General features: G+C 41.1%; 3 protein-coding genes across 3 annotated transcripts in view; all 3 read right to left on the bottom strand.

Moving 5' to 3' along the window:
* crocc2 (ciliary rootlet coiled-coil, rootletin family member 2) overlaps window positions 1-2,289 on the bottom strand; it is a 32,312-nt gene extending 30,023 nt beyond the window's left edge. The window contains exons 1-3 of the mRNA XM_035654145.1: window positions 1,973-2,289; window positions 785-938; window positions 517-632 (exon numbers count right to left, since the gene is read on the bottom strand). Of these exons, the coding sequence (XP_035510038.1) occupies window positions 517-632; window positions 785-938; window positions 1,973-2,029 (327 nt within the window). The 5' untranslated portion in view covers window positions 2,030-2,289. The remainder of the gene's footprint in view (window positions 1-516; window positions 633-784; window positions 939-1,972) is intronic.
* Window positions 2,290-2,507: 218 nt separating this feature from the next.
* On the bottom strand, window positions 2,508-7,216 carry klhl30 (kelch-like family member 30). The gene is made up of 8 exons (XM_035653427.1): window positions 7,058-7,216; window positions 5,638-6,476; window positions 5,338-5,539; window positions 4,721-4,807; window positions 4,415-4,570; window positions 3,927-4,115; window positions 3,258-3,403; window positions 2,508-3,118 (listed from the first exon to the last, which is right to left on the bottom strand). The coding sequence occupies exons 2-8, from the start codon at window positions 6,409-6,411 to the stop codon at window positions 2,870-2,872; spliced, it is 1,803 nt and encodes a 600-aa protein (XP_035509320.1). The 5' UTR covers window positions 6,412-6,476; window positions 7,058-7,216; the 3' UTR covers window positions 2,508-2,869.
* A 315-nt stretch (window positions 7,217-7,531) lies between these two features.
* On the bottom strand, window positions 7,532-23,745 carry LOC118321876 (espin-like protein). Its single transcript, XM_035653425.1, has 11 exons — window positions 23,383-23,745; window positions 22,533-22,723; window positions 18,880-19,066; window positions 18,585-18,767; window positions 18,313-18,444; window positions 12,220-12,384; window positions 11,974-12,115; window positions 11,709-11,881; window positions 11,468-11,632; window positions 9,706-10,664; window positions 7,532-8,607 (listed from the first exon to the last, which is right to left on the bottom strand). The coding sequence occupies exons 1-11, from the start codon at window positions 23,674-23,676 to the stop codon at window positions 8,076-8,078; spliced, it is 3,123 nt and encodes a 1,040-aa protein (XP_035509318.1). The 5' UTR covers window positions 23,677-23,745; the 3' UTR covers window positions 7,532-8,075.
* Window positions 23,746-24,185: the final 440 nt, after the last annotated feature.

The raw sequence follows: 24,185 nt of genomic DNA on the forward strand, positions 1-24,185 counted from the left end.
GCCCCAGAAGGCTTTCCCTGCTGGAAAGAGTGGTGGTACACTGATGTTTACCGTAACCATATTCCATTTCAAACGTGTGTAGCTCTTTTGCTGTCAATGCTCCAGTGTGACTGACCTTCTTGATCTCATCTCCAAACAAAATTTGACAAATCTCCAACTCCTGTAAGATTTGTGTAAACATCTGACATTCTAAACAATGTGTCAGCTACTTAGCACATCGTGGTTATGCATGTCGAGACTGTGATTATGATGATCACAAAAAGGCTACATTTCTTGTGTATTGCTGGTAAAATCAAGAATAAATAGAGGATAATGTGTATCAGATGTACTTACCTACTGAAGGTGATATCACCTGTGCGTCCCATTTGCTTTGTTATATCATTTTTTATTTACTTTCCATTATAGAATAAATGTTCTGCCAGAATAGCATGGTTACAACGAATGCTAAAAGTGTAAATAATGTTCCAGAGGTTGACCTTGACCTGAGAATGCGCTGCTGCCCTGTGTCACTCCTACCCTGTCTGTGAGACTGGCCTGCTTGACTAGCGGCTGGTCACGGTCCATCTGGCCGGGAGACAGCTGCTCCCTCAGGGCCCTGCTCTCCTCCAGCTCGCTGACCTCAGAGCTCTCACCTGGGATTAGGAAACAGATCATGCGTGCAGAAGTGTCAATCTTACCACTTGTGCTATCATGATAACATGATCTAGCAAAGCAGAAGAATTGTTTGTAGTGATTGTGATCACTGCTTTTGTCTGTGCATTTCAATTAAAGCTCTCTTCCATACCAGCTGGCTGCTCCGCCAGGTTGCGGGTGATGATCTGGCGGATGCGGGTGGAAACGGGTGTAGGCGCGATACTGGACTCCTCTCCATCACCTCGTAGTGTCAGATTCCTCTCTCCTGAGCTGCCGTCAGAGTGAAGCAAGGACTCCTCCAACTTCTACAATCATACCAGCCCAACACATCACATAACTGAGCAGGAAAGGGCCAACTTACTTATATTCAACAACAATGTGGAATATTTTATATGTTTTGTATGAAAACCAGTGATCTGTAAAGTAACTGTAACTAAGAGATAGATTTGGAAGAGCAATATTTGCCTCTGAAATGTAGTGGAATAGAGGTATGAAGTAATAGAAACTCTCAAGTAAAGTAGAAGTACCTATAAGTTGCACTACTGGAGTAAATGTACTTAGTTACTTTCCACCACTGGAGAACAAAATGCACTGAAATCCTAACTTATCCATTATGGGGATTTATTCACTGAGCACTGTTTCATCACTTTAGTACTGTGTTTGTAGGTTTTCCTTCAACAAGTATGGAAAGTAACTAAGTAAGAAGATTTCCTCAAGTACCGTACTTCCATTTCTATTTGCATTTTCTGCTGTTTTATACTTCCACTTCACTACATTTCAGAGGCAATTACCCCACTTACATTAAGTCTGTAGATGCTGGTTACTTTGCAGATTCTGATTATTAATAACCGATATAATTAACAAATACATTAGGACTGTCCAGTAACTAGTTACAGTGATGCTTACATGATTTAATCAATAATTATAATACAATTAAACAATACATTCTGCATAATGAGTAAGTTTACTATTGGTACTTAATACTTAATAATTTTGTACTTTGATTCAAGTACATTTTTGATAGCTGACTTTTACTTTTTACGCAGTTAAATAGTATTTCTAGACTGTTTATTGTTACTCTCAGTAACTTACTTCTTCCACCACTGTTTTCATAAGAGCTTTCTCACAGCAGACATTTTGACTTTTCATAGTAACGTTAGATGTTACAGGTGTAACTGTGACAGTACCAGGACCGTGAAAGTGAAGCAGCTACATGTTTAATTTCATTATTCACATCTTTGCTTTTCCTACTCTGACATGTCAAAGTGTATTTCTGAAAAAAAAAACCTGTTCAAATATGAAAGACGCTAAGTTAACTAAGAGTAACTATGTTACCAACCTGAATCACAGCCTCCAGTCTAGGTGAGTGTGCACCTTGCTCCCGTTGAGAACTCATTGCAAAACTGTCCCAGCTTTATCACTAAAATGTGAGTTAGTAACGTTAAATGGTTTCATTTGACGAGACAGAAACTCTGCTCTAGCTAACGTTAGCTTGCTATAATGTAAGCTAATAAAACTTCATATAGAGAGAAGTGTTGAGTCAAACGAAGCACAAACCTAAACTAGTCATTAAAATAATGTAATTCGAAATAAAGAAATGTCGACCTGAACTGGTGCCTGCATATAGAAAAGGCGAGAGCTGAAAAAGAACTCACTGACAGAACTTTTTAGCACTTAAGGAGCGACTGCAAGTAGCACCAATCTAATCCCAGTCCACGTTACCAAGGCGACCACGCTCTTCCGGGCCGTTGCCATAGAAATAGAATGCTGGCTTGGGTGTTTCCATGGCAGGACAGACGCCATGAGCCAAGCTACAGGATTCCGATGGGTTAATCATCATCAGGCTAAAGGCAAAGTGAACAGGAGGAGTTACATCTGGGTAACCAGGAACACATTTTATTAATAACTCAAGCATTTCTACTTCCAAAACCAATAACAATCATAATAATCATCATCATCATCATCAAAACAGTAAGCCAAAAACTATTTCTACAAAGATTTAATGACTCACAAGAACCATCCATTAACACAAAAAGGAAATCAGATCTCAAACACATGATACAAAGTATAAATAAACACCTGCTGAGCAGCCAAGCAATGGTGTAAAACAACCATCTGAGGATCTTGTAACGCACTATTCTAGGCCACAATGACATCCTGGGAAAAACATGCCATTTGCATTGTACCATAGATATGATAGAAACATGTCTCTGTGAACTCTTTGAGTCCCAGGCCGTTATGTTGAGTCTGTGGGGAAAAGCTCAGGCCACTGGGACGGATCAAGGAAGATGGTGCATACTCCGCTGTAGAACCAAAGTCTTGGCAGGAAGCACTCCACCTCCCAGGTGTTGGACGTTCGGTTGTAAATCTCCACTTCCACCCCGTAGTCCCCCTCCATGCCTTTCCAGTGGCCTCCGGTGACAAACAGCTTCCCATCCAGCGTTACCAGGCCACCATTCTCATGGAGCATGTGGAGAAGCTGGACCTGAAGAGAGGGAAAAGTCAACACATTGCTAAAGGCAACAAAACAGGAGAATAAAACGGATTACTTTTGCTATAATCATGTTAACAAAGGATTGTATTACTGTATTATGACTGCAGTCAGCAGTGATATGTAAGCCTACCTTCTGCCACATGTTCACCTCTGGATCATAAGAGTAGACTTTCTTAGTGTTGTCAGCAACCAGATATATAGTTCCATCCACACAGACAGAACGAGGAGAGGACAAATACTTTGGGATGAAGGGTGAACATATGCTGATCCAGCTATCTATAAAAACAAAACATGTAAACATATATGATTTAGAAGAATAAAAAAAGCGCCATCATGCCCCAATGAGGCAACACTATTAAATAAATCCTTACTCCTTAATCCAAACTGCAAATTTTGTGGTAAAAACAAAACTGCCTTATCGTCAAGGATTGATCAATAATGATAAACTCTTAATATTTACCCAAAATTGGAAAGACAAAAAATCACACATACACCAACTCACATATACAGAGGAAAAACTTGGTGTTGCAACAAATACTATACTATACAAATATGAAGATGTATGGTACTTTATCTCTGTAATTTCTCTAAAGAAGTTGTACACGGAAGCAACAGATATTTGGTTAAAATGCTATTATGATAAATAGCTCTTTAAGAAACTGTCTAACTAAAACTAAAACTAAATGAAAAACTGACATATCATGGGAAAACAGGAATAAAAATAAAAATATCCAAGCCTTAAAATGGCGACATTGGAAATGTAGCGACAAATGAATGCACCACCAGGAGGTTTTCTTACCTATAACAGGGTTGTAGCACTGCATGGTCAAAGCATTGTACTTCATAGCACACGAGCCAATCACATAGAGCTTCCCGTGACATGCTGTGGCGGTGAAGTTAGTCACATATTTTAAGGCGGGGCACGTCATGGCCCAGGTGTTGTTGTAAGGGTCATAATGCTCAACTTCAACACGGTCTGCTGTTGTACCTGAAGGAGGGAAATATAAGAAGAGTTAGAGATGAGTCGTGGTCTCATAAATGTAAACAAATACTTAAATTTAAAGATGTGTGTTTGCGGCAGCACACACCATCACCACCACACCACACATCTAAAACTACCTTGTACTTACAACCTGACCATATTTGAAACTATTCGACCACAAAGAAGATATATATGCAAGCGAATTCTGACAAACTATCACCAGATGAGCTACCTGAATTGATAAAAGTTTTCCATTGCACTGCAGGTTTAAGGCACCACATGCAGGACTGTATTTATTTTCTTACCTCCTATGACGTAAATCTCCCCGTTGAGCGTGGCCGACGTGTGGTTAGTCCGAGGCCGGAGCATGGGTGCCACAGTAACCCACGTCCCCTCTCTTGTGATGTACTTCCAGGTCTCTGTGGTGGACCAGGTGTTGGTATTCGAACCTCGCGAGCCCCCTGTCAGACAGACAAGAGCACTTTGTCAAAAGTCTGACAACGTTTCACATTCCCCACAAGAGAAAGTTCTGAGAGAGTTCTGCTCACAACTGTCTATCATTGCTTCTTTTCCTTTTACCCCTTAGGTTTCTGTGTTTTAACATTACTCACCTGTTACATACACATCATTGTTTAAGGAGACCATGGAGTAACCCCACTTGTTAGGGTTGGGGAAATTAGGGAGCTCATGCCACTGTTCTGTAGAGAAAAAGCATCATTTAGAGTGTGAGGGAAACTAGATGAAAGTTTTTACAAATACTGCATGCAAATGACCAGGAAAATATGTCACAAATGTCCTCAAGGGCCATTGAAGTGAAAGTCAAAGTTAGGTCAAAAAAGAAAGAATCTGTTAAAAAATTTAACTTTTCCGGCACTGCCCTCAGCACTGTGGCTTATGTCGTCACTGCCATAACATAAAAACCAGAAATCTTAGATTGATATGCAGCAATCTTTTCCTTAACATCCCATCACATAAAAAACACAGACAAACATGCCTTCTTCCAGCTCTGCACAATAAAACGCTCATTTGAGGAGCTGAGAAGATGATCCAATTTTGTCACATCCAGACTGCATTCCTGCAGGGCCGTTTTTCTGTCAACGCTACATTTAACAACTTACGACACATCTGCCAAACACTTTTTTCGAGGAATCAGACGGATATTTCCCAATAAAGTTCAGTTGTAAAAATGGATTCTGAACATTTTGATACGTGCAAAAATTTTTTGTACTTGTCGTCGTGTTGTAGAAGGCGCAGTTTCTGAGCAGCAGCCTTTGTAGCCTCGGGTCTCGGTCTTCATCTTCATCTGAGTCATCTTCATCATCCGAGTCATCCAGTGAACGACCTCCCATCACAAATAGCACTTCTTGCAGGTTAGGTTGCGGACTCTGAGAGTTAAGTCTGTCCATATATTCTGGTGCCAAATCCATTTTCTAGAATAGGAAAAAGTTATGACTGCTTTTGGAAATCTACTCAAATTGAACAAACAAAGATAAGAGAGAATAGAAGGAGGAAGTGTGAACTCACTGACCTGTCTGTGAATTTTTTCCACTGCCTCTCTGCAGCTGGTAGAGGCCTGCACCAGACTGTCCTTCAGCAGGGTGTCAGCCAGGTAGTCCAGGCTGAGCAGGGAAAGACGGGACAAGGTGAGGAGTTCAGGGAGGTGGCAGAGCCGAGGCTCCTTGTGGTGCCTGACCCATTTCAGGATGGCCTCCACACGGGTACACTCTGACCGGATTTGTAGTCCTTCGTCTGAGAGGCAAGTGACCAACCTGTCTTTTCCCAACAGTAGAAACTCCTCGCCTTGTTGTACAGCCTCAAAGTTCTCCAAGAGGAAGGCCCACGCTTTGGCCATCACCTCAGGGCAGCCATGGATCGCCCCAAACTCAAGGATTCCCAGGCAGTTGGTCGCATCGATCTGGTGTTGAAGGTACCGGCTGCACACGGCTCTCACTGTCTGGAACTGCAGCTGGCTGGAGGTGCAGATCAACCCCTCCACGTTGCTCTGGTTGATGGTCAGTTTGCCTGTGTAGGCAAAGTCCAGCAAGCAGCTGAGTATATCAGGATCAACATCGTGAAGTTCCACACGCGCAGCTATGCTCTCTACAAAGTCCCCTGAGAACATGCTGTGGAAGTACGTGCTGCAGAGTGCCAACACGCCTCGGTGACAGGGGAAGTCCCGGCCGCCTGCGCTCAGTGTTACATCCACCAGTTTGGGTTGGGAGCAGAGGGAGCGCAAGCCCTCCAGGATGCTCTGAGGATGGGAGGATAGGCAGAAGTCCAGGTCATCCACGTTGCGCACCATCGTCAACAGTTGTGGGTCAAATCGTCTTTCAGCAGGGATGGTCAGAAACTGAGTTTAGAGCTTAACTGTAAGTGCAGAAACAAATACATAAATAAGAATAAAATCTTTTTATAACATGTATCTTATAACAATTCAAATGTTGCAGTGCTGATAACAAAATATTTTATGACATTTAAGACATTTTTAAAGTAACTGCTTACAATTACAGAAATTGCCATTTAGAAAAACATTAGAATAATTGGTTATTTACTACTTATACTAAAAAGTGGAACATGATAGAATATGTTTCTTTACAATTAAAGGTGAAATAAAATGCTTTATTGTACTACGGTGCAAATCAAAGAGGCCTAAAGGGAGCTAAGGAGAAAATTAGATACATTTTGAGTGTTGACGTTTAGAACTTAGACAACAGTTTCTCCTCTGTGACCTTTTTGATTTGAGCAGAAAAATGAAAAGTATCTTGTAGTAAGTGCCTTCTGTTTTAAAGTGTGGCATCACTGTGTTCTTACGAGGACTACAAAAAGTACTTTTTGGCTCATGATATATTGTAATAGTCTGACTCTAATCTCCTCTAAAGCCAACAATAAATTACATTTCCTGTCATCAAATACTGTAAGATGAGATAAGTAACCAACAACAAACTCACCACAGGAGCAGAGAATGGAAATAATGGCTCATCCTTCCAGTAAAAAAGCGGTTTGTAGCTGAGCAGCTGGTTAGATCAACATGGAGTGGGCAGCATGGCGAAAAGTTATTGCCAAGTCACTGGGGAAGGGCTGCTTGTCGTTCGGTTATTTTTAGGACTGACAGTGACTCTGTGCTGAAGTCAGATTCCAAACAACATGCATGGGACCCACAGCTGCTGTGACAGGCACGTTTAGCATTTCTCAACAAGTCAACAAGTGGAAGCTAGCAAAGGAGATAAATGATGTAGCACCAACTTTGTTGTATGTTACAACAATTAATTAATAATACCACTATAATAGACAAAGTGCTATTTACCTACAAGTGGGTTAAGATATGTAAGGGTAGATTAAATGTGCCTTAAAATAATATAATAATGAATAATCAAGACCAGCCTTACAATAAATTAAATTACACAGTTATCTGTGTAATGATTTATTTTTTAATAATGCCAGATCACTGATTCTAGGCTGTTTTAGGAATATTTACCATTAAAGCTTAATTCATCTCAAAACAAAGATGTTGACTCTCAGGAAAACACACTAGAACTCTCTGCACTCTGGCTTTTGTTATAGGGCTTTGTTATAGGGCTGGGTACGGTTTGAAATATGTTGCCAATTAGATTCCTGAGTTTTGATAGCAGTACCAAAATATCTGCTAAATACCTTATATTGCTACATTCAAACATGTTTCACTAACAAAGTCCAAACTTCTGAAATGCATTAGAGTTTAATTTTTGTAACACACAAAAAATACAATATAAAATTAACAAAATTAATATTCAAATCAGGTATCATCTGATCAAATAGGTAAACAACGCTATGGATGTGGCTAAACATTCTGTGCTAGCTTTCGGTACTGGATAGTTGACAATTACAATTATTCAAATCTAAATTGAAACAGTTTTTAGGTTTGATACCCAGCCCTAATGTCATCTAACTGCAAACAATACAAAAATATCAAAAAGATTAAACAAGCAACTACTCAAAATCAAAAATCTCTGCCTCTTTCTCTTTCCAAAAAGCAAAACTACGGTCGATGTATTTACAGATTTCATCATTGCTGAAACTGGAAATGTCAGTTCCTTTGTGTAGCATTCCCTCATCAGGTGTGGGTGTCTGCACAAAGACTTTGGGGACCTGTCTAACCTCTGGGAGGCTATGTTTCACCACTTCCACAGTGCTTTCAGACTGACTCACAGTGTTTCCAAAGAACTTCACTTTAATGTCCTCGAAGCCATCCTTCCACTCGCGGTTCCCAGCCTCAATGTCCTGTATAACGGCCTTGTGGAAGTCCCTGACCATCTCCCAGGGAAAGCTGCCCACGTGGTCGAACACCTCGAAACACAGCAGGTGCCTCATTTTGCGTTCATCCACAGGCAGCTCCAGCTCCAGGATGTGAAAGTAGCCCAGCATGAAGAGATCCAAGGTCAGGTTGTCGTACTCCACCGGCACGCCATCCAGACGAGGCAGGAAGTGCTCTGGGGAGTAGAGGGCCTGCTGTCTGTGGAGCCTGTGGATAATACTGAAAGGTTATTCAACATGTATTAACAGTAGGCTGCAACTATAAGCTTCACCACTAAATATATGGATTTATTTTGTCCTTGTTCAATGACTTGATTAAATGATTTTCAAAATGTTTGATACATTTTCTGTCAATCGCCTATTATTACTAATACCACTGTAATACAATTTTTTCAGCATTCCAAAACAAAACTTGAATGCTGTTCAGTGGATATATTGTAAGTTGTATCCTGGACATTTAAGCAAATCACACTGAACAAACGTAAAAATAAGTTTAGATTTTAAAGCTGCGTTAATTGACTTTTTGGCCACTAGGGGGTAGCGTAACTGAACGAGCCTGGCTCATTAGCTTGCAAAGTTGTTTGTGAGCAAACTGTTGCTTATTAACACATTCAGCAGACATGGTATCATTTATTTGAAGTTGCGTTTCTGGCCACCTGACAAATTTAAGTCCAATGTTGAAAATGTTGGCTAGCTAAAACCTTCTTTACCAGATAGTTGCTAGCCTTGTCGGCTGTTTGTTTCTAAGCATGTAGCGTAGAGATGGTTAATCAGAGCTTGTATCTTCAAACAACTGCTGCTGGAACCAAGACAATAGGCTACTGTAAAATAGGCTAAGAGCTCCCTGGTTCTCTGTGGGTTTGTTACTTTGAGTGACTCCTTGCACATTATACATTGTCATTTGATCGATTGCTGATATAAAAAGAAAAGATTAGTGGAGCTTTAACATGTCTTTCCCTTTCTTTTAACAATATCTCAAAGACTTAGTTTTTTATTAAACTTCATGAAGGGATTGGTTACAGGCAAGGAACACCTATTCAATACCAGCTCTGTCTATGAATGAATGCATCTTTCTAAATGGACTGATAACTTTGATCCCAACAGTTCATAAAGTGGTCATAGTTCCAACATCTCAAATACTCAAAAAATGTCCACTGTAACACTTACTTGTGTTGTATAATTACTGTACTGATCAACCTTTGGGTGAATTTTTGGCATAATGTGAGTAGTGTACATGATAATAAATGCCACCTAGTGCGAAGAAATTCTGTTATAGAGTACGATATAAAAAGTCCTTCAGGCCTACCTGCGTATCTGCCTGGACGGGACACTGGAGATCATGTTCCTCCAGTTTCCCAGCATCTTGTTGACAGCACTCCTCTGCTTGAAGAAATGTCCCAGGGAACTGTTCATCATCTTTGACTGGGCACTCTCCACGCTGCCCCTACGACTTGACCCGGATTTGTCACCCATCCCCAGGTTTCCTCCACTCATCTTCCTCTCTGCGGCATCCTTGCTCTTCAGCGTCACAGTGTAGGCAGATTTCTTCCAGTGACCTAAGAACAGCACGACTATACGCTCCTTTCTCAGGCTGGTGGTCTCTAGAACATCTGCAAAATTTTCATCATAGTCAATGCCAGAGTCACTGTTCTGGTCGGTTTCAGGGGCTGGACTTAACACTTTAGGCTGTTTGTCTGACTCTGTGGCCTCAAGCTGTAGGGAAGAAGTTAACATGACGGCCTCTTCCGGCTCATCCGACAAAGATGAGTTCTGCGTCTCAAAATTAGATTTCAGAGTCCTTACAGACACCCCAAACTGATGGATTTCATCCTCTATCTTCTCCCGGCGTCCCCTGGTGGAGTTCTGTCTGTCTGGCGTCTGAGAGAACACAGTGATCAGTTCTGTATTAGGCATCTTGCAGTAGGGCTGATCTGTCAGGTTGGTCATGAGCAGAGACATGCTCTTTACGATGCCCGAGATGCGGCCACACCATACAGGCAGAGGAACTTGACTCGAGAAGTTTCTGAATTGTGTGTTGACGGTAATGTTCACTATGGGAGCTGGCAGGATGTGCCTGAGCTCCTCAGCTAGACGAGCGAGCTCCAGCTCATAGCCTTCACAGTTCCTCTGCATGGAGACGTTGGCAATCTGCTGCTCCAGATAGATGAGGTCATCCTCAGCCAGCAGCTCACCAGAGGGGCCCAGGATGGCGTTGTGGGCTTGGGAGTACCTCCAGGTGACTTTGGCATATCTGTTCCCATTTTCCTGCAAGAGAAGAGGCAGATAAACATGCGGGATGTCGTATTGAAAATTTTTCTAACATTTCAAATGGCTTAGGCGTGAGAGGAAAAGGGTAATGGTATAGTAAAACTGCGATCCAAACCTCAAAAATATGACTAGCAATGTGTTATGTCTTTAGTGATTTGTTACAAGCAATTAAAAGCAAATGATGTGTTTTCAGTAATGCACATTTAAAATAGCGTCGCAAAATCAAACAACAATTTTTGCTTTGTTCATTGTGGTCTGGTTAGGCTCAATGTGCGTTAGTTTAGAAGGGGATTATAAGGGAACATATAACTTTCTAGGGCTGCATCAGTGATCAAAACAGTTGCCAATTAATTTTCTATCAATCGACTTGTCTCTTAATTGACTGATCGTTTAGCGGACATTAAACCAGAAAAATACATCTGCTGCTCTGGAGAAATTACCCAAAAAGTATTCACTTAAAACGGCTCCTGAATAAAACTGAGGTGAAACACGGGCCGTTGCTGTTGCAGAGAAAAAAAAGGTTACATCAGTTATGAGAGTGTCACTTTCAATCCTTTATTTGATGTCTACCTGCAAGCCAGGAACTTAATCTTTCAGTTCTTTATTTTCCATCATAAACACTCTCCATGCTTTAATCAAACATGTATCTCTTGGACTCAGGTTAGATGTTTTCCAGACTGAAATAATGGAGCTAAAACTGTGATCTGTCGTCAGGCTAGATTAAAAGTACTATTTGCTGTAATTCACAGATCCAAGATCCAACAGAACAACAACATCTTTAATCTTTCAAGAGACATTACCTTCCTCCTCTGATCCTCCTCATCCAGCAGCCGGGCCTGCAGCTGTCTCACCATGACTTGCCTCTTCCACTCAGCAATGGGACGGCCTCTCTCATCATGAGTGGGCACCAGGTAGTCGATGTCTGACAAGTTGGCCTCCTCAGTGGGCAGGACCACCATCTTGTTCTGCACAGACACAGCATTTTAGCTGAAGAAAGAAATCACTTACAGAAGCAAGGCTGTACAAAACAAGAAGGCTTACTGCCTGTCCAGTGAAAACTCCTGATAGCCCTGATTGTTTCAAGGATTTAATGGATTTCATGTCGCCGAGAAGCTTTCTTTCGCCCAGGAGATTTGGCTCAGGCAACATCGTCTTATTAGAAGCGACAGTTATCTCACTCCCAGTGGGTTTGGGCTGATTGAAACCTTTGATAACTGAAACACAAATCATAAAAAAAATTTTGTTACTAAGCAGTGACTTTCGGTAGAAGAGTGATTCAGTAGATAAAAAGATATGTTTTTCTCACCAGATGTCGCGATTTGAACCTGCTCTATTCTGTTAGAAGCCGTTTTCTCCGGCTGGCCGGGTGCGGACGAAGCAGAAGGTAAGGGAGGCGTAGAGGGTGGCTGAGGGTATCTCGCCTGCGGGGACTCCTCACTCTCAGGTTGCTAATTTGGACAAAAAAAACAGAGACAAGCTCAGTTGCTTTGGGTTACAGCAGGAGATTGCGAAGAATGGAGAACACGGTGATAAACTAAACTCAGTGTTTTACCTTTAAACTATCCATGGGTGTGTTACTGCTGTAACTGTCCCTGCATGTCTCACTCAGGCAGCCGTAGTAGTCCTCCCTGCTGCGCTGAAACAACACAGCCGGCTTCACCTTCACTTCCTCCCCCACTGGCGCAATCACCTCGATGGGCTTATCTGCACAGGCTGTCTGCAAATATCACAGTCCAGATAATGACATTTAAGACTTATGAAGACCAAATATTATGATATGTACAACTTCAGATAAAATCGTGAGGTAAGGGTTGCTACAAAAATGCTCAAAATGTATAAGACAACAAAATTACTGGAACAAAGTTGGACAGCTCTTTATAAATGTTCCCAGCTATCATTCAAACACCACATCACAAATGCTTTTCCTTTTTTAGCAAATACCAGTTAACAAACCTAGTTCGTCTCTTTGAATGTGACTTCATACTCATTATGGAGCCAAACGTTTTGTATCTCTGCATGCTTTCACAGCATATAAAACAGATTTATTTTTATTAAAAATGAATGTAAACAAGGTTTTTTATAGTTGTGCAAGTGATATTTATTTGGTTCTACCAAAAAGTAAGAACACACAGTGTATGGTAGAAATCAAGCAGTTTGTGGGCAATAGAAAGGTAGATGTGGGAAGTGTAATCAATCACTATATGAATATATATGTATTTGTCTGGATTGTTTTTATAGGTCATTATGATGTGAAAAGGGAGTTTCCATCTGGCACCCAACAAATAAGTCAAGTATATTACAGTAGGCTAAGCATGGAAGTAATGTTATCTATCAAAAATTTAGATTATGCTATGCTTTTACAATTCTTGAATTGTAAAAAAGGAATTAACAAATAGGGTAAATGGAATTTACTTAAAATGTCTAGATTTAAATGAACATTTTAAAGCCTGAAGACATGCATTGTGAAAGACAAACTCACGGGATAGTAAGCAACCTTGAATAATTGGCAGCATTTCACACCACTCTAGGGAGGATGTAGGATGTATGGAAACATTTAGATCCCCTTTAATGAACCTGCGTTGTCCTAATGCACTCCATGCAGAATGCATATCAAATTCAGCTCTCCAAGGACATTATTAGTAACCAAAACATCAAAGGCAGCCCTAATATGCTGTTGCATGCTGTTGTGCTTTGTGTCCATGAGGTGGTCCTTACCATTTCCTTCTCACACGGCACTTTGATGTCGAACAGCACGAAATATGCTATGACACTGCTCAGGCGGAGGAATAAACTTCCCAGAAGTTGTGCAATCCATAAATAGATAAACAAGGGGCTGGGAAAAGGGGAGGGGGAGCCCCATTCCTTTGTGACCCTTCTCGTAACAGTTCAATGTCCTAAAAGCTATGATGAACCGGCCCTTGTGTGTGTGTGTGTTTAATTAGACCCAGTGGCCAGAGAGCATTTGGTTTTCATCAGCACCCCATCACAATTGCCACGCAGATATAGATAGACTAGCCCTGTTCTGGCCTGGATCCACTCTCCCTCTATCAAAGACCACAAAGAGCCCGATCACTACCGATTAGGAGCCAAGAGTTAAGAAACAGCTACTCAGCGCTGTTTCATTGTCGAACATGCAGCACCAGTAATCCGTGGTCCCTGTGGGTCGAGCCATGAGAGAGTTGAAGTATTTCAGAACAGCATGTGTATTTAAAAAACATGTCTTGTAATTCTGGGCCCTGAAATCAATCATTAAAACAACCTGCTTCCATGTGAAACGTTCACGTTCTTGGTGATAAATTGCAACATGGAATGTATACAGCGGGTGTACATTATACACAGAACACTATAGTGTAAATACATGTCCACTCACATGTTAAAATACTCTCAGGTTTCCTCCATGGAGGTAAATGCTCGAGAGGCTAACAAGTGACTGACACAATGTTTTTTGCCAACATTTACAGCCTTTTTGCATCCACTGTAGCTGACCATGACAAGTAACAATATTTATCTACTTTACACTGGAACATTTTAACAACTACTGGATCAGAAAACTATATCTAGAAACTGTGCTAGATTTAAAAAAAGGAAGAAAAATCATCTCCAATTTGCAAAAATCAACAATGACAACATATATTAAGGTCATGAGCCGGCAGTATTAGTCATGCCTAACCGTAAGAGGCCACAACTGATCAGAAAACAGGTAAAACACTGCCAAAACAACTGCCAGCTAGGGCCTCTTTCACAGAGCAAACAAAAGTTTCCTTTCATTTTACAAAACTAATTACTCAGCCTGTCCAGTCACTCACTTATGAAGAAATGCTCAACAAAAAAAAGAATGCACTAAAAGCACAAAAAGGAGCAAAGACAAGCAAAAGCAGCATACATAGTACAACTAATAGTGAAAATGTTTAATAAACCAACCTAAAACTTACTAACCTTGACCTTGAGAAATTCTCCCAGTGCACACCGGTGCGACTTCACTGTACAGTGAAACTCCAGAGGCACCGACTCGTGCAGCCAGGTATACGGGGCAGCCGCTCCGTGTTGAGGATGTGACACTATCGTAAGATCACCAACCACTCGTTTGACACCATCATCAGCATCTCTGCCAGTGGCCAAGGGCCGGCAGGCAATAAACAATAAACTCTGATCGGAGAATGCTGTTAATAATTAAGGGAAAGGATAGGATGGCCGGTAATGTCACTAATGCATGGACAAACCAATAGGCATGTTGTTGCACGAAGGGAGGTATCAGCGGAAGACTTGTCAAAGCAGGTGAAAAAGAGACATTTTATCCATGCGCTTTTTCCACTTGGGACAATAGAATGGAGGAGCTAGTGCATTAAGCTTTTTTTTATTGTGAGGGTGGAAGAAATGTGACAGTGGAAACACAATGCGACACCATAAGCTTAAATAGATGGCTTTGACTGTTAATGTGGAAAAGCTGACAACAACAAACAAGAGTTCTGTGACAAACCATCCACTAATTAACCAATTCATTTTCTAATGAATATTACCTCTGCCTACTCAATATACATGCATTCTAGCATTCTTGCTGCAAAGACATTCTGAAAAATTATATATTAATCTAATTATTTTTTACCATTACCGATTAATCTGTTGATTATTCTCTTGATTCGTTGTTAATTGAACCTTTTTGTTTAAATAGTGAACAATCTCCCAAAGCCCAAGTTAAAGACAGGAAAAGGAAAATCAGCTAATATTCAAACCTGAGACAATATAAACTGTGAATTTTAACTTAAAATTACTTAAAGAAAAATGATGATGATCAAATGATCAAAATACTTGCGATTTTCTGTAGATCACTAATAGATTAATGGAACAACTGTTGCAGCTCAACAGCTATCGATGAATATTAAAATGTTGGGATTACATACTTTTAAAGTTTAATTTGTAAAGAGTATTACTACATGTAATATACATATAGTATTAGTATATATATATTATTAATTTATGGGAGATTTAACACATCAAATGATCTGACGTGAAGGAAGATGGAGGGCTTCATAAGAATCATATCTTTGTTATAATTATTATTATTGCACCATTATGAAGAACACAATAAGCTCATTAGATGCTCTCTGGTGATAATTTTCATTATATCTTTTAATAGGCTGAGAAGTAAAAAGCTATGAAAGCAGTGGTTACCAACCTAGGGGTCGGGGCCCCACTAGGGGTCGCCAAAGCTTTACAGAGGGTCGCATGGCCTTCTTGCTTTTAAGGGGTGTATGCAAACTTTAAAAAGACACACAGTTAGCCTATATCTTGCAGCATAAGGGCACGGTGAAGACCTGAACACAAACTACTAACACAGAGCCTTCAGTCTCTACTCAACAGCCTTATAAAAGTACGTAACCAAAGAGCTAAGAAAGCAATGAGATGAAAACACTGAATTTGTCAAAAGAGAATTGTAAAAAAGGTTATAAAGTTATCAGAAAAACTAATCTGTAATGTAATATTCACAGGAAATAATCTGATAAAAATTTATCTAAATCACTCTTTACACAAACTTCCTGCACTTATTGCACTATTGTAGTTCACGATTTTGGTTAATGGTAGAGTTTATCAGTTGTTGTGTACTGTTATTGTTATGCATTAAATATGATATAGTCAGGGGTCATCAGTTTACTCAATGATAGAAAAGGGCTCCCTTAAGGAAAGAGGTTGGGAACCACTGTATTAAAGCATGTGTTTTGTTTCTTGTTGCAAAAAACAATGCGGATATTTTGACAATGTTCTAAAAAAACACAGTGATGAATTAGGCGACCATGTGTTGCTTCTGTCCAAGTATTCTAAAAATACCATTCTCAAACAACAGTATCTCTGGCCTGATCGCTGTGAATGGAGAGCAAAAGCCACAAATGCGCGTGAAGTAAACTTCACGCCACACGCTGTTTATTTGATTGCAGCTGTTCCTGAGATGCAAGATGAGGAAGAGCGGTTGACAGTGCTGAACGAGTCTGACCTCGTTGTGAGCGTTCCAAACACACGGAGAAGCCAAATACACTGCTCTCCCCGGTCAATGTCCCAACCCATTTAGGTCGCTGCTCGGAAATGAGATTATCCGACCGACACTTAAGAACCGATGAAACCCATGATCTACGCAGCACTTTACAAACCTAAAACACCAGCAGAAATGCAATTAAAGCATGTCTGCTCGTACAACTCGCCTCTGGAACAGCAAGTTTCAAATCATTCATCAGTTTTCCAAATATTATGAGGATTTAAATCAATTAACTGCTACTTCAGGTGACCCCTTTGTTCACATCAAGCCTAGAGTTTGTGTCCAATTCATACGTTGCCAAGAAACATGATACATCATTCTTGTCTGCTACCAACATTACACAGTATCCAGAGGTGACAATCATAGCACTTCCAACTCCCTGGAAAAAAAACATGACACACAATCAAACGTGTGTTTGAAGCCAATGACATCCTGCTCTCCAAGTCCACAGAGGGATAGAGTTGCCGGTTCCAGGCATCAGAATGGTGAAAACGCTGAAACTTAAGCTTGTGGATCTCATAACGGGCTCAGCCCCTGGGCCCTCCACCTGAGCCGCTGGAGAGGGGTAACTGATAGGCCCTTAGTTGGCACCGGCTCCGGCTGCGTTCGACGTCGCAGCGGCCCCTGCGCTAATTAGCTCTCCATTGTTGATGGGAGGATTATTTCTGAAGGGGGAGCTCAGCAGCAACGCCTCGCTGCCTCCCTATCATCATCCTCTTCATGTACGAGTGCTGCTCTTCTCTGCTGACTTATTCATGGCTTCAATTGGCCGACAGCTTTTCGTTACTCTGTGTACATCGCTGCGCAGTCTGCGCTATAGACAGCGAGTGAAGTGTGATGGGAGTAAACAAACAACAGGCTGCAGGTGGACAGCTGTGAGGCTTTAAGGTCCAACAAGTCTGCTGACAGAGGGGTCCCCATAGGCTCTTTCAGTTAACAGTTTTCTCCGTTTCCTATTTAAAATCAACTCCACAAGATCAAATTCCAGTATCAGTATCAACTGTAATCCTCTAAACCTAATTATTATGTAGTTTTTTCAAAGAAAAACAAATAAAGTGAGATTAATGAGGCTGCAACCAGCAAACTAACTATTAAAGTTAAATGCAGGCCAGTTTTTACTGCATTGACCCCTGACTTGAACAGGCAACACTAGCACAAACAAGGTGTTAACACTAAAATATTCATCAATCACATTAAGGAGTGTCGTGCTTTCTGCACAAAACAAAAGGGCTAATCCCAGAGAGTCCTCTGTGGCAACTGAGAATGGAGAATCTCCTCCCGCACTCACGGCATCATCGCATGTAATGCCTTATTAAACACAAAAGCCATCATCGTCCACTTTCTTAGACCTCTTAAACTAAGAGGAAAGCAATCAGGCTGAGTGGAGGAGAGCAGCGCTGGAAGGAGGACAGGCTTGACCTGCATGAAATACATGTCGCAAATTGAGAAAATGCGTCACCGAGGTTCCAAGATCTTCCAGATGTTTGCTGTTGACCATACTCCCCAAAACTAGCTTTGATTTTCATGCCAAAGTAAACAGCTGGACAGCACTGACACAAAGAGAGGACACAAATCAGGAAAATGTGTCAACTAAAATATACTGTAGGTGAGAGAGCTTACATTTTTCTCCATGGCACAGAGGTATCTGGCACATTCATGGTGTCCGTTGTATTCTGCCAAGTCTGCAGCTGTGAACCCGTCAATATCTTGGTCTGCAGGGTTTGCTTGATTGGCCAAGAGGATTTTACAGCACTGTGAGAAGGAATAGGAAAATGAAGTAGACCAAGAAACAGCAATGTGTATAAAATACTGCTTTATGAATACAGTTTAGTTTATTTACAAGATAAGAGAAAAAACTATGAGAACAACAAAAGAAAAAAGTTGCGTCCAACCTCCAGCTCTCCATTTTCTGCAGCATCATGTAGTGGGGTCCCTCCCCAGTAATCCTTGATGACCTTTGAACCCATGTGAAGAAGCCTCTCCAAGATGCAATAGTGCCCTCTGCTGGCAGCAAAGTGCAGAGCAGTCGCTCCATCTCTGTCCTGCCAGGAAAGGCTGACATCAGTACAGGTCACCTATTAGGGATTCATAAAAAAAAAATAAAAAAAAGGTTTAAAGTGGTGACTGAAAAAAAACACAAATACATCTGGGAAACACTCGCTGTGTGTGTAGCGCTTCTCTACTGACCAGCCACACCACCACAGCTTGGTGGCCCATGTGAGCAGCAGCATGCAGGCAGGTCATGCCATCGTGGGCCCTCAGGTGGACGTCAGCCCCGCAGACATTCACGAGGTACTCCACAACGTGCAGGTGGCCTTCCTGGCAGGCCAGATAGAGCGGAGTAGCACCGATGACAGTCTGGCGGTTCACACTCCTGTAGTCCAACATACAACAGGGGTGAACAAGGTTAAATTACTAGTGTCAGCCATTAAATGATTAAAAACACATTGTCCGTATTAGGACCACACTCAAAATTCTGCCTGATACAACACACCAATTTTATATGTGGATGATTCACAATGTTAAAAACATATTAGATATATTTTTATTTTAGCCATAATAGGCATCTGTTTAGCTGAGACAATTACAGTCAGGCTGTAAAGTGTGACATTCAGAATCTTACAAAGAAGCCTTAAAGCATACACAAGATGTAGATAAAATGGTTTTTGTTTTTTTAAATGAACAGTGTGTGCTAACTTTGAGCCTTTAGTGATTACAGAGGTTTGAAACAGTGTGTTGTTCAGAAATAAATTAGGACAGGTACAAATAAAGGTGTGTTTTTTTTAAATAATGCACAAAATAACTGACTACTGAATATCAGAAAAACGACACTGTTGTTAAAATAAAATCAGCAAAACAAAATGCTCCTAAACATTTTAATGTGTGAAAAAACTTGAAGTGATATTGTCCCTACGTATTATTACTAGTAGAAATAGTAGACAAGAGATACTGATCTGTGGTTTTTGTCTCTGGGAATAAAAATATCACATGATCTATTTTTGCACCTGAAGTGATGGACAAACTTAAAGCTAAAATTCATACTGTAAGTATGAATAATACACAGTGATTCTATGTTGTAAAAGGTGTTGATTCTCTTGTGCTTACTACGTTTGAACTAACTTCTTTGATATTGATATTTAAGAAATGACAGGTGCAATGCAACAAACCCAGATAAGTCCGTAAGTCAACATTTGGTATATTGAGAGCATCTCCAGATATTGGAAATGTGGTGAATATAGTAATTATATCAAAAACATACAGACATATAGGGTATAAACTTAGGATCAAAACCTTGTTGTCCATCAATCATGTTAGACTCTGCAGGGCTGCCTTTACATTACCATACATTCTGTAGTGCTTCCACTACCACAAGGCTGACATATGACCGACTGTCTAGGCATGTATTATTCATGTTACTGATGGTCACATGTGATTGTGTGACCCTGCCATGTGTCATGCAAATAAGTCAAAACTCTCCTGTAACGAGGAGCTGAAGCAGGAAGAGCAACATATCTTTATCTGGTCCTTACTAAGTGCCACTGTCTCAGGTTGAGGAGATGGCAGAGATATGGGGGGGATTCACATTTCTCGTGTCCAGCTGCCCCTATGCACAAGTTCCATAAATGCCATCAATCATTTTGTTTGGTTATGAGCCACATCAAAAAGGGAATGATCATATTGAATATTCAGTCATCATCTGCAAATGAGATTTTACATACACATTTACGAAATACACATAATAACTTATTGGAGATCTACTGGACAGCGGTCTGATAGCAACAAAAGGAACATACATATATATGCACCCAAAGCTGTAACTATCATATTACAGTCATGTGTGTCAAATAGCAACACACTTATTATAATGGTTAATAAGAGAGCCCACAGTACGTTTCGCAGTAAGATTCCAAGGTGCCTGGTACAATATGTGTTTCTTGTTAACGCAAGTCACTGTCAACAAAAGGGGGTGCTCTTTATTCCTTTGGTTATCTAAGGTATGTGGCACAGTTTGTTTTATTGAATTTATTGAAGTTCAGTAGCAGTTTCTCTGACCCTGTTTCCTAATATTAACAGGTTTTTGTTAAACCATTAACTTCCATCCAATGTTTCAGTTATGTTAACTCATTGTGAGGTTGAATATTTTTCCCTAAGTTTATGAATCTGTAAAGAGACACCCTTACAGTGGTAATGTTTTTAGTTATTGCTATCCTTGTGGCGTAGTGCAGATCAACTTCTTAATCAGTGATTATGAAAATAGCTGTGCATGATAGGTCCTCTAACCCAGTGATTCCCAACCAGGGGCACTTCTGCAGTTAACAGGGGGAACATGGAAAGATTGTTAGGTAGCTCAACTAATATGACAAAAATGAAAATATTAATGTGATTTAAAAGAATATACGCATATATTTGTGCTTAGGAGGAAAATAAACAGCCTAGGATAATGCTGATCTTCAGTATATTCACAATAATAGGTAAGTTACCGCTTATGATAGGCTGACTGAACAATACATAAACTCCATCCCAACCCACCAGTCAGCATTAACACCACGAGTTGTGACCGATATATGATGAGTATGAAAACTAGTGAGCAAGCAGAGAATCTGAAATAGTTAGCTAAAAGTAATGACTAAACAGTTAAAACTGCCAAACGCACAGTAATAGCTAAACAGCTGAGATACTTAACTATAAGTAATGGATAAATAATTGAAATAGTCTAGAGTAATGTGTAAACTGTCGCAATAGTTATAACATTTGAAATAGCTGTAGTTAGCCAAAAGTAATAAATATATGGTGGACATAGTTTGCTAAAAGTAATAGATAAACCTTAGAAAAATGTTAGTTAGAGATAACATTTGAAATAGCTATAGTTGAAATAGTCAGCTAAACATAACGGATATATGTTTACATGTGGCAGTAGTAAGAATGCAAATCACGCAAATGTTGGGAACCAGAGACTGGCTACATTGAAGTGGTGGGAGGTTAAAGTTTTAACCTTGCTCAGTAGCAAATAACTTTCTATTAAAGTCGGTTACAGAGGAATCTGTAATACTTTTTTAAAAAGATTTTAAAAAATATTCTGTGAAAGCTTTATATCAATTTAACTCATCTATGGTAACCAGGTGCTAGTTCAGTTCTAGGTTGAAAAGAACTTCAACAATATCAGCCAATGTGGACCAAAAAGAAAGTTCTTGACATTCAGGTGGAACTATTCTGAAGAAAACACTCTATAAAATCTATGCTTATAGACTTTTAGAGTCGAAAGCCATGCCAGCAGGTCTGTGAGGCTCTACTAGAGCTGAATGCTCACATCAGCATGCTAACGTGCTTACAATGATAATGCCAGCATGTTGATGTTTAGCTAGTAGTAATTTACCATGTTCACCGTGTTGGTTTAGCGTGTTGGCATGCAAACATTTGCTAACAAGCACTAAACACAAAGTACAGCTGAGGCTGAGATGATGGCGCAACATGAAAAGTCAGATTACCAAAGTTATTACAGTTCATCCTGAGGGGGCAATGGAAAAGGAGAGGATCACCGAAGTTGTTATCCTCTAGGGACACTGAGTATCTGTTGTAAATGTCCATCTGTTAAAATTGTCAAGATATTACACTCTAAACCACAATTGTCATCCTGATGTTGGTGAAAAAGGAAAAGCCCGGGGTTCACCAAAGTCCGTATGATTCATCATCTGGGGACCATGAATGTGCACAATGTCATAGCAATCCATCAAACAGATATCAAGATAGTTCAGTCCGGTGGACCGACCAACACTGCCATCCCTAGAAGCTTTGCATCTAGCATCGCTGCAAACGAGTGAAAGTAAGGGCCGTGAACTCACCCAGGTGCCTGCTGAACCAGAAGTTTTAAACAGGTGAGGTCCCCATTGGCTGCGGCGTAGTGAGCAGGTACAGCCCCACAGTTTGTCTCCACCTCGGCCCCTCCCCCAACAGAAAGCAGCCACCTAATGACCTCCACACAACCGAACCGGGCTGCGAGGTGGAGCCCGGTGGCACCAGCAGCATCCTTATCCTGGAAACATTCAAGATTGAATTTAGATGCAGCTTGATGAAGACTAACTGAACTCCTCTTCTGTATAGGCTTACTGTTGGTAAACATTACAAAGACCAAGGTGCAAGATCTTAAACAGGTGCATTTCTTCTCCAAAGCTACAGTAGGGATACTGGTGAGGACCTTTAGTTAAAACGTTTGGTGGTCTCCTTTAGGAATTATCAAGAAACAATAAGATGAAACATTACATGTTCTTTCATTTTAGGCAAGGTTCAGCAAATTTGCCCAAATGAGCCTGCATCATTTTAAGAAACCAGACACATAGGTAGACTTGACTCTCCACTAATGATAGGTTCAGCAGGAGCTCCCTTTAGGCATCTGGACATAATTACACTTGCTACATAACACTAATGGATACCCAGTAAGTCAGCACCATATGATGTAATGAGCTGGTAACACATGTGAAAAGGTAGTGTACAGCACCTTTTACTACTGCAGTGATGTAACCTCACCCCCGGATCAGTTAGATGACCATCTAAAGCCACTGCTTCAATTTGGACGCACACACGACCCAGTCACAAGAAATTACCAGGAAAGCAGGACGTGGCATTTCTCCAAGGATCTGAGGGTAGATTTCTCTCTCTCTCTCTGAAGAGATTGTTCTCAGTGGATAAACTTACCTTAGTGTTGCAGCCTCCTTGGTCTACCAGCCATTGCAGTTCCCGGATGTGGCCAGTGGCTGCTGCATCATGTGCCGGTGTGGCCCTGTTCAAGGCCCGGGCATCAGCCGCCAGCCCCAGCTCGCCCACCAGGAACTGCAGGCACTCCAGGCGTCCACACCTTGCTGCGTGGTGCACTGGGCCAGCACCTTGTGCATCAGTGATGGCAGGTGCGAGGTGACCAGAGGATGCCAGCTCCCTCAGGGTGGCGAGATCCCCTGCTCGAGCCGCCTGGATGGCCCGATGAAGCACCATCCCTGGCTGCTATGAGTAGGTTATGGCACGCAGAACAAGCTCCCTGGAGCGCTTTGGATCCCAGCAAGTTACCATCTCTTTCTCCCTCATGCTCAACTCTCATACAATAACAAAAAACTCATGCACTCATTGCCTTCACCCGAGCCAGGAAAGTGACACCCGAGCGGCAGCCAGCTGGCCAGCATGGTTGTTGGGGAAGAGAGGAGGGGGTCAGAGCCAGTGAGATAGAAAGGTAATGAAAGACGGGTGGAGGCGCACCACTCACGGCCTCCTGCTCTCCTTTGTGCAGCAGTGACCATATGCTGGCACACGCACCAACGCTTCACTGGAGATGGGGGAGCTGAGGCAGCACGGAAACTTAAGTAATGGGAGAAGTCAGGGCCAAGGCATGGTGGATTACAATGAGTGTTATTTTTTACAACTATTTTAAAAATTCATCTCAGTGGATATGACTAAACACCTATTAAATCTGCAAGATTATAATCTCCATAGAACATTTTATAGTGAGA

Source organism: Morone saxatilis, unplaced genomic scaffold (assembly GCF_004916995.1).
Source record: "Morone saxatilis isolate NCDOM2014 unplaced genomic scaffold, NCSU_SB_2.0 Contig12, whole genome shotgun sequence".
In the NCBI taxonomy this organism is placed as follows: Eukaryota; Metazoa; Chordata; class Actinopteri; family Moronidae; genus Morone; species Morone saxatilis.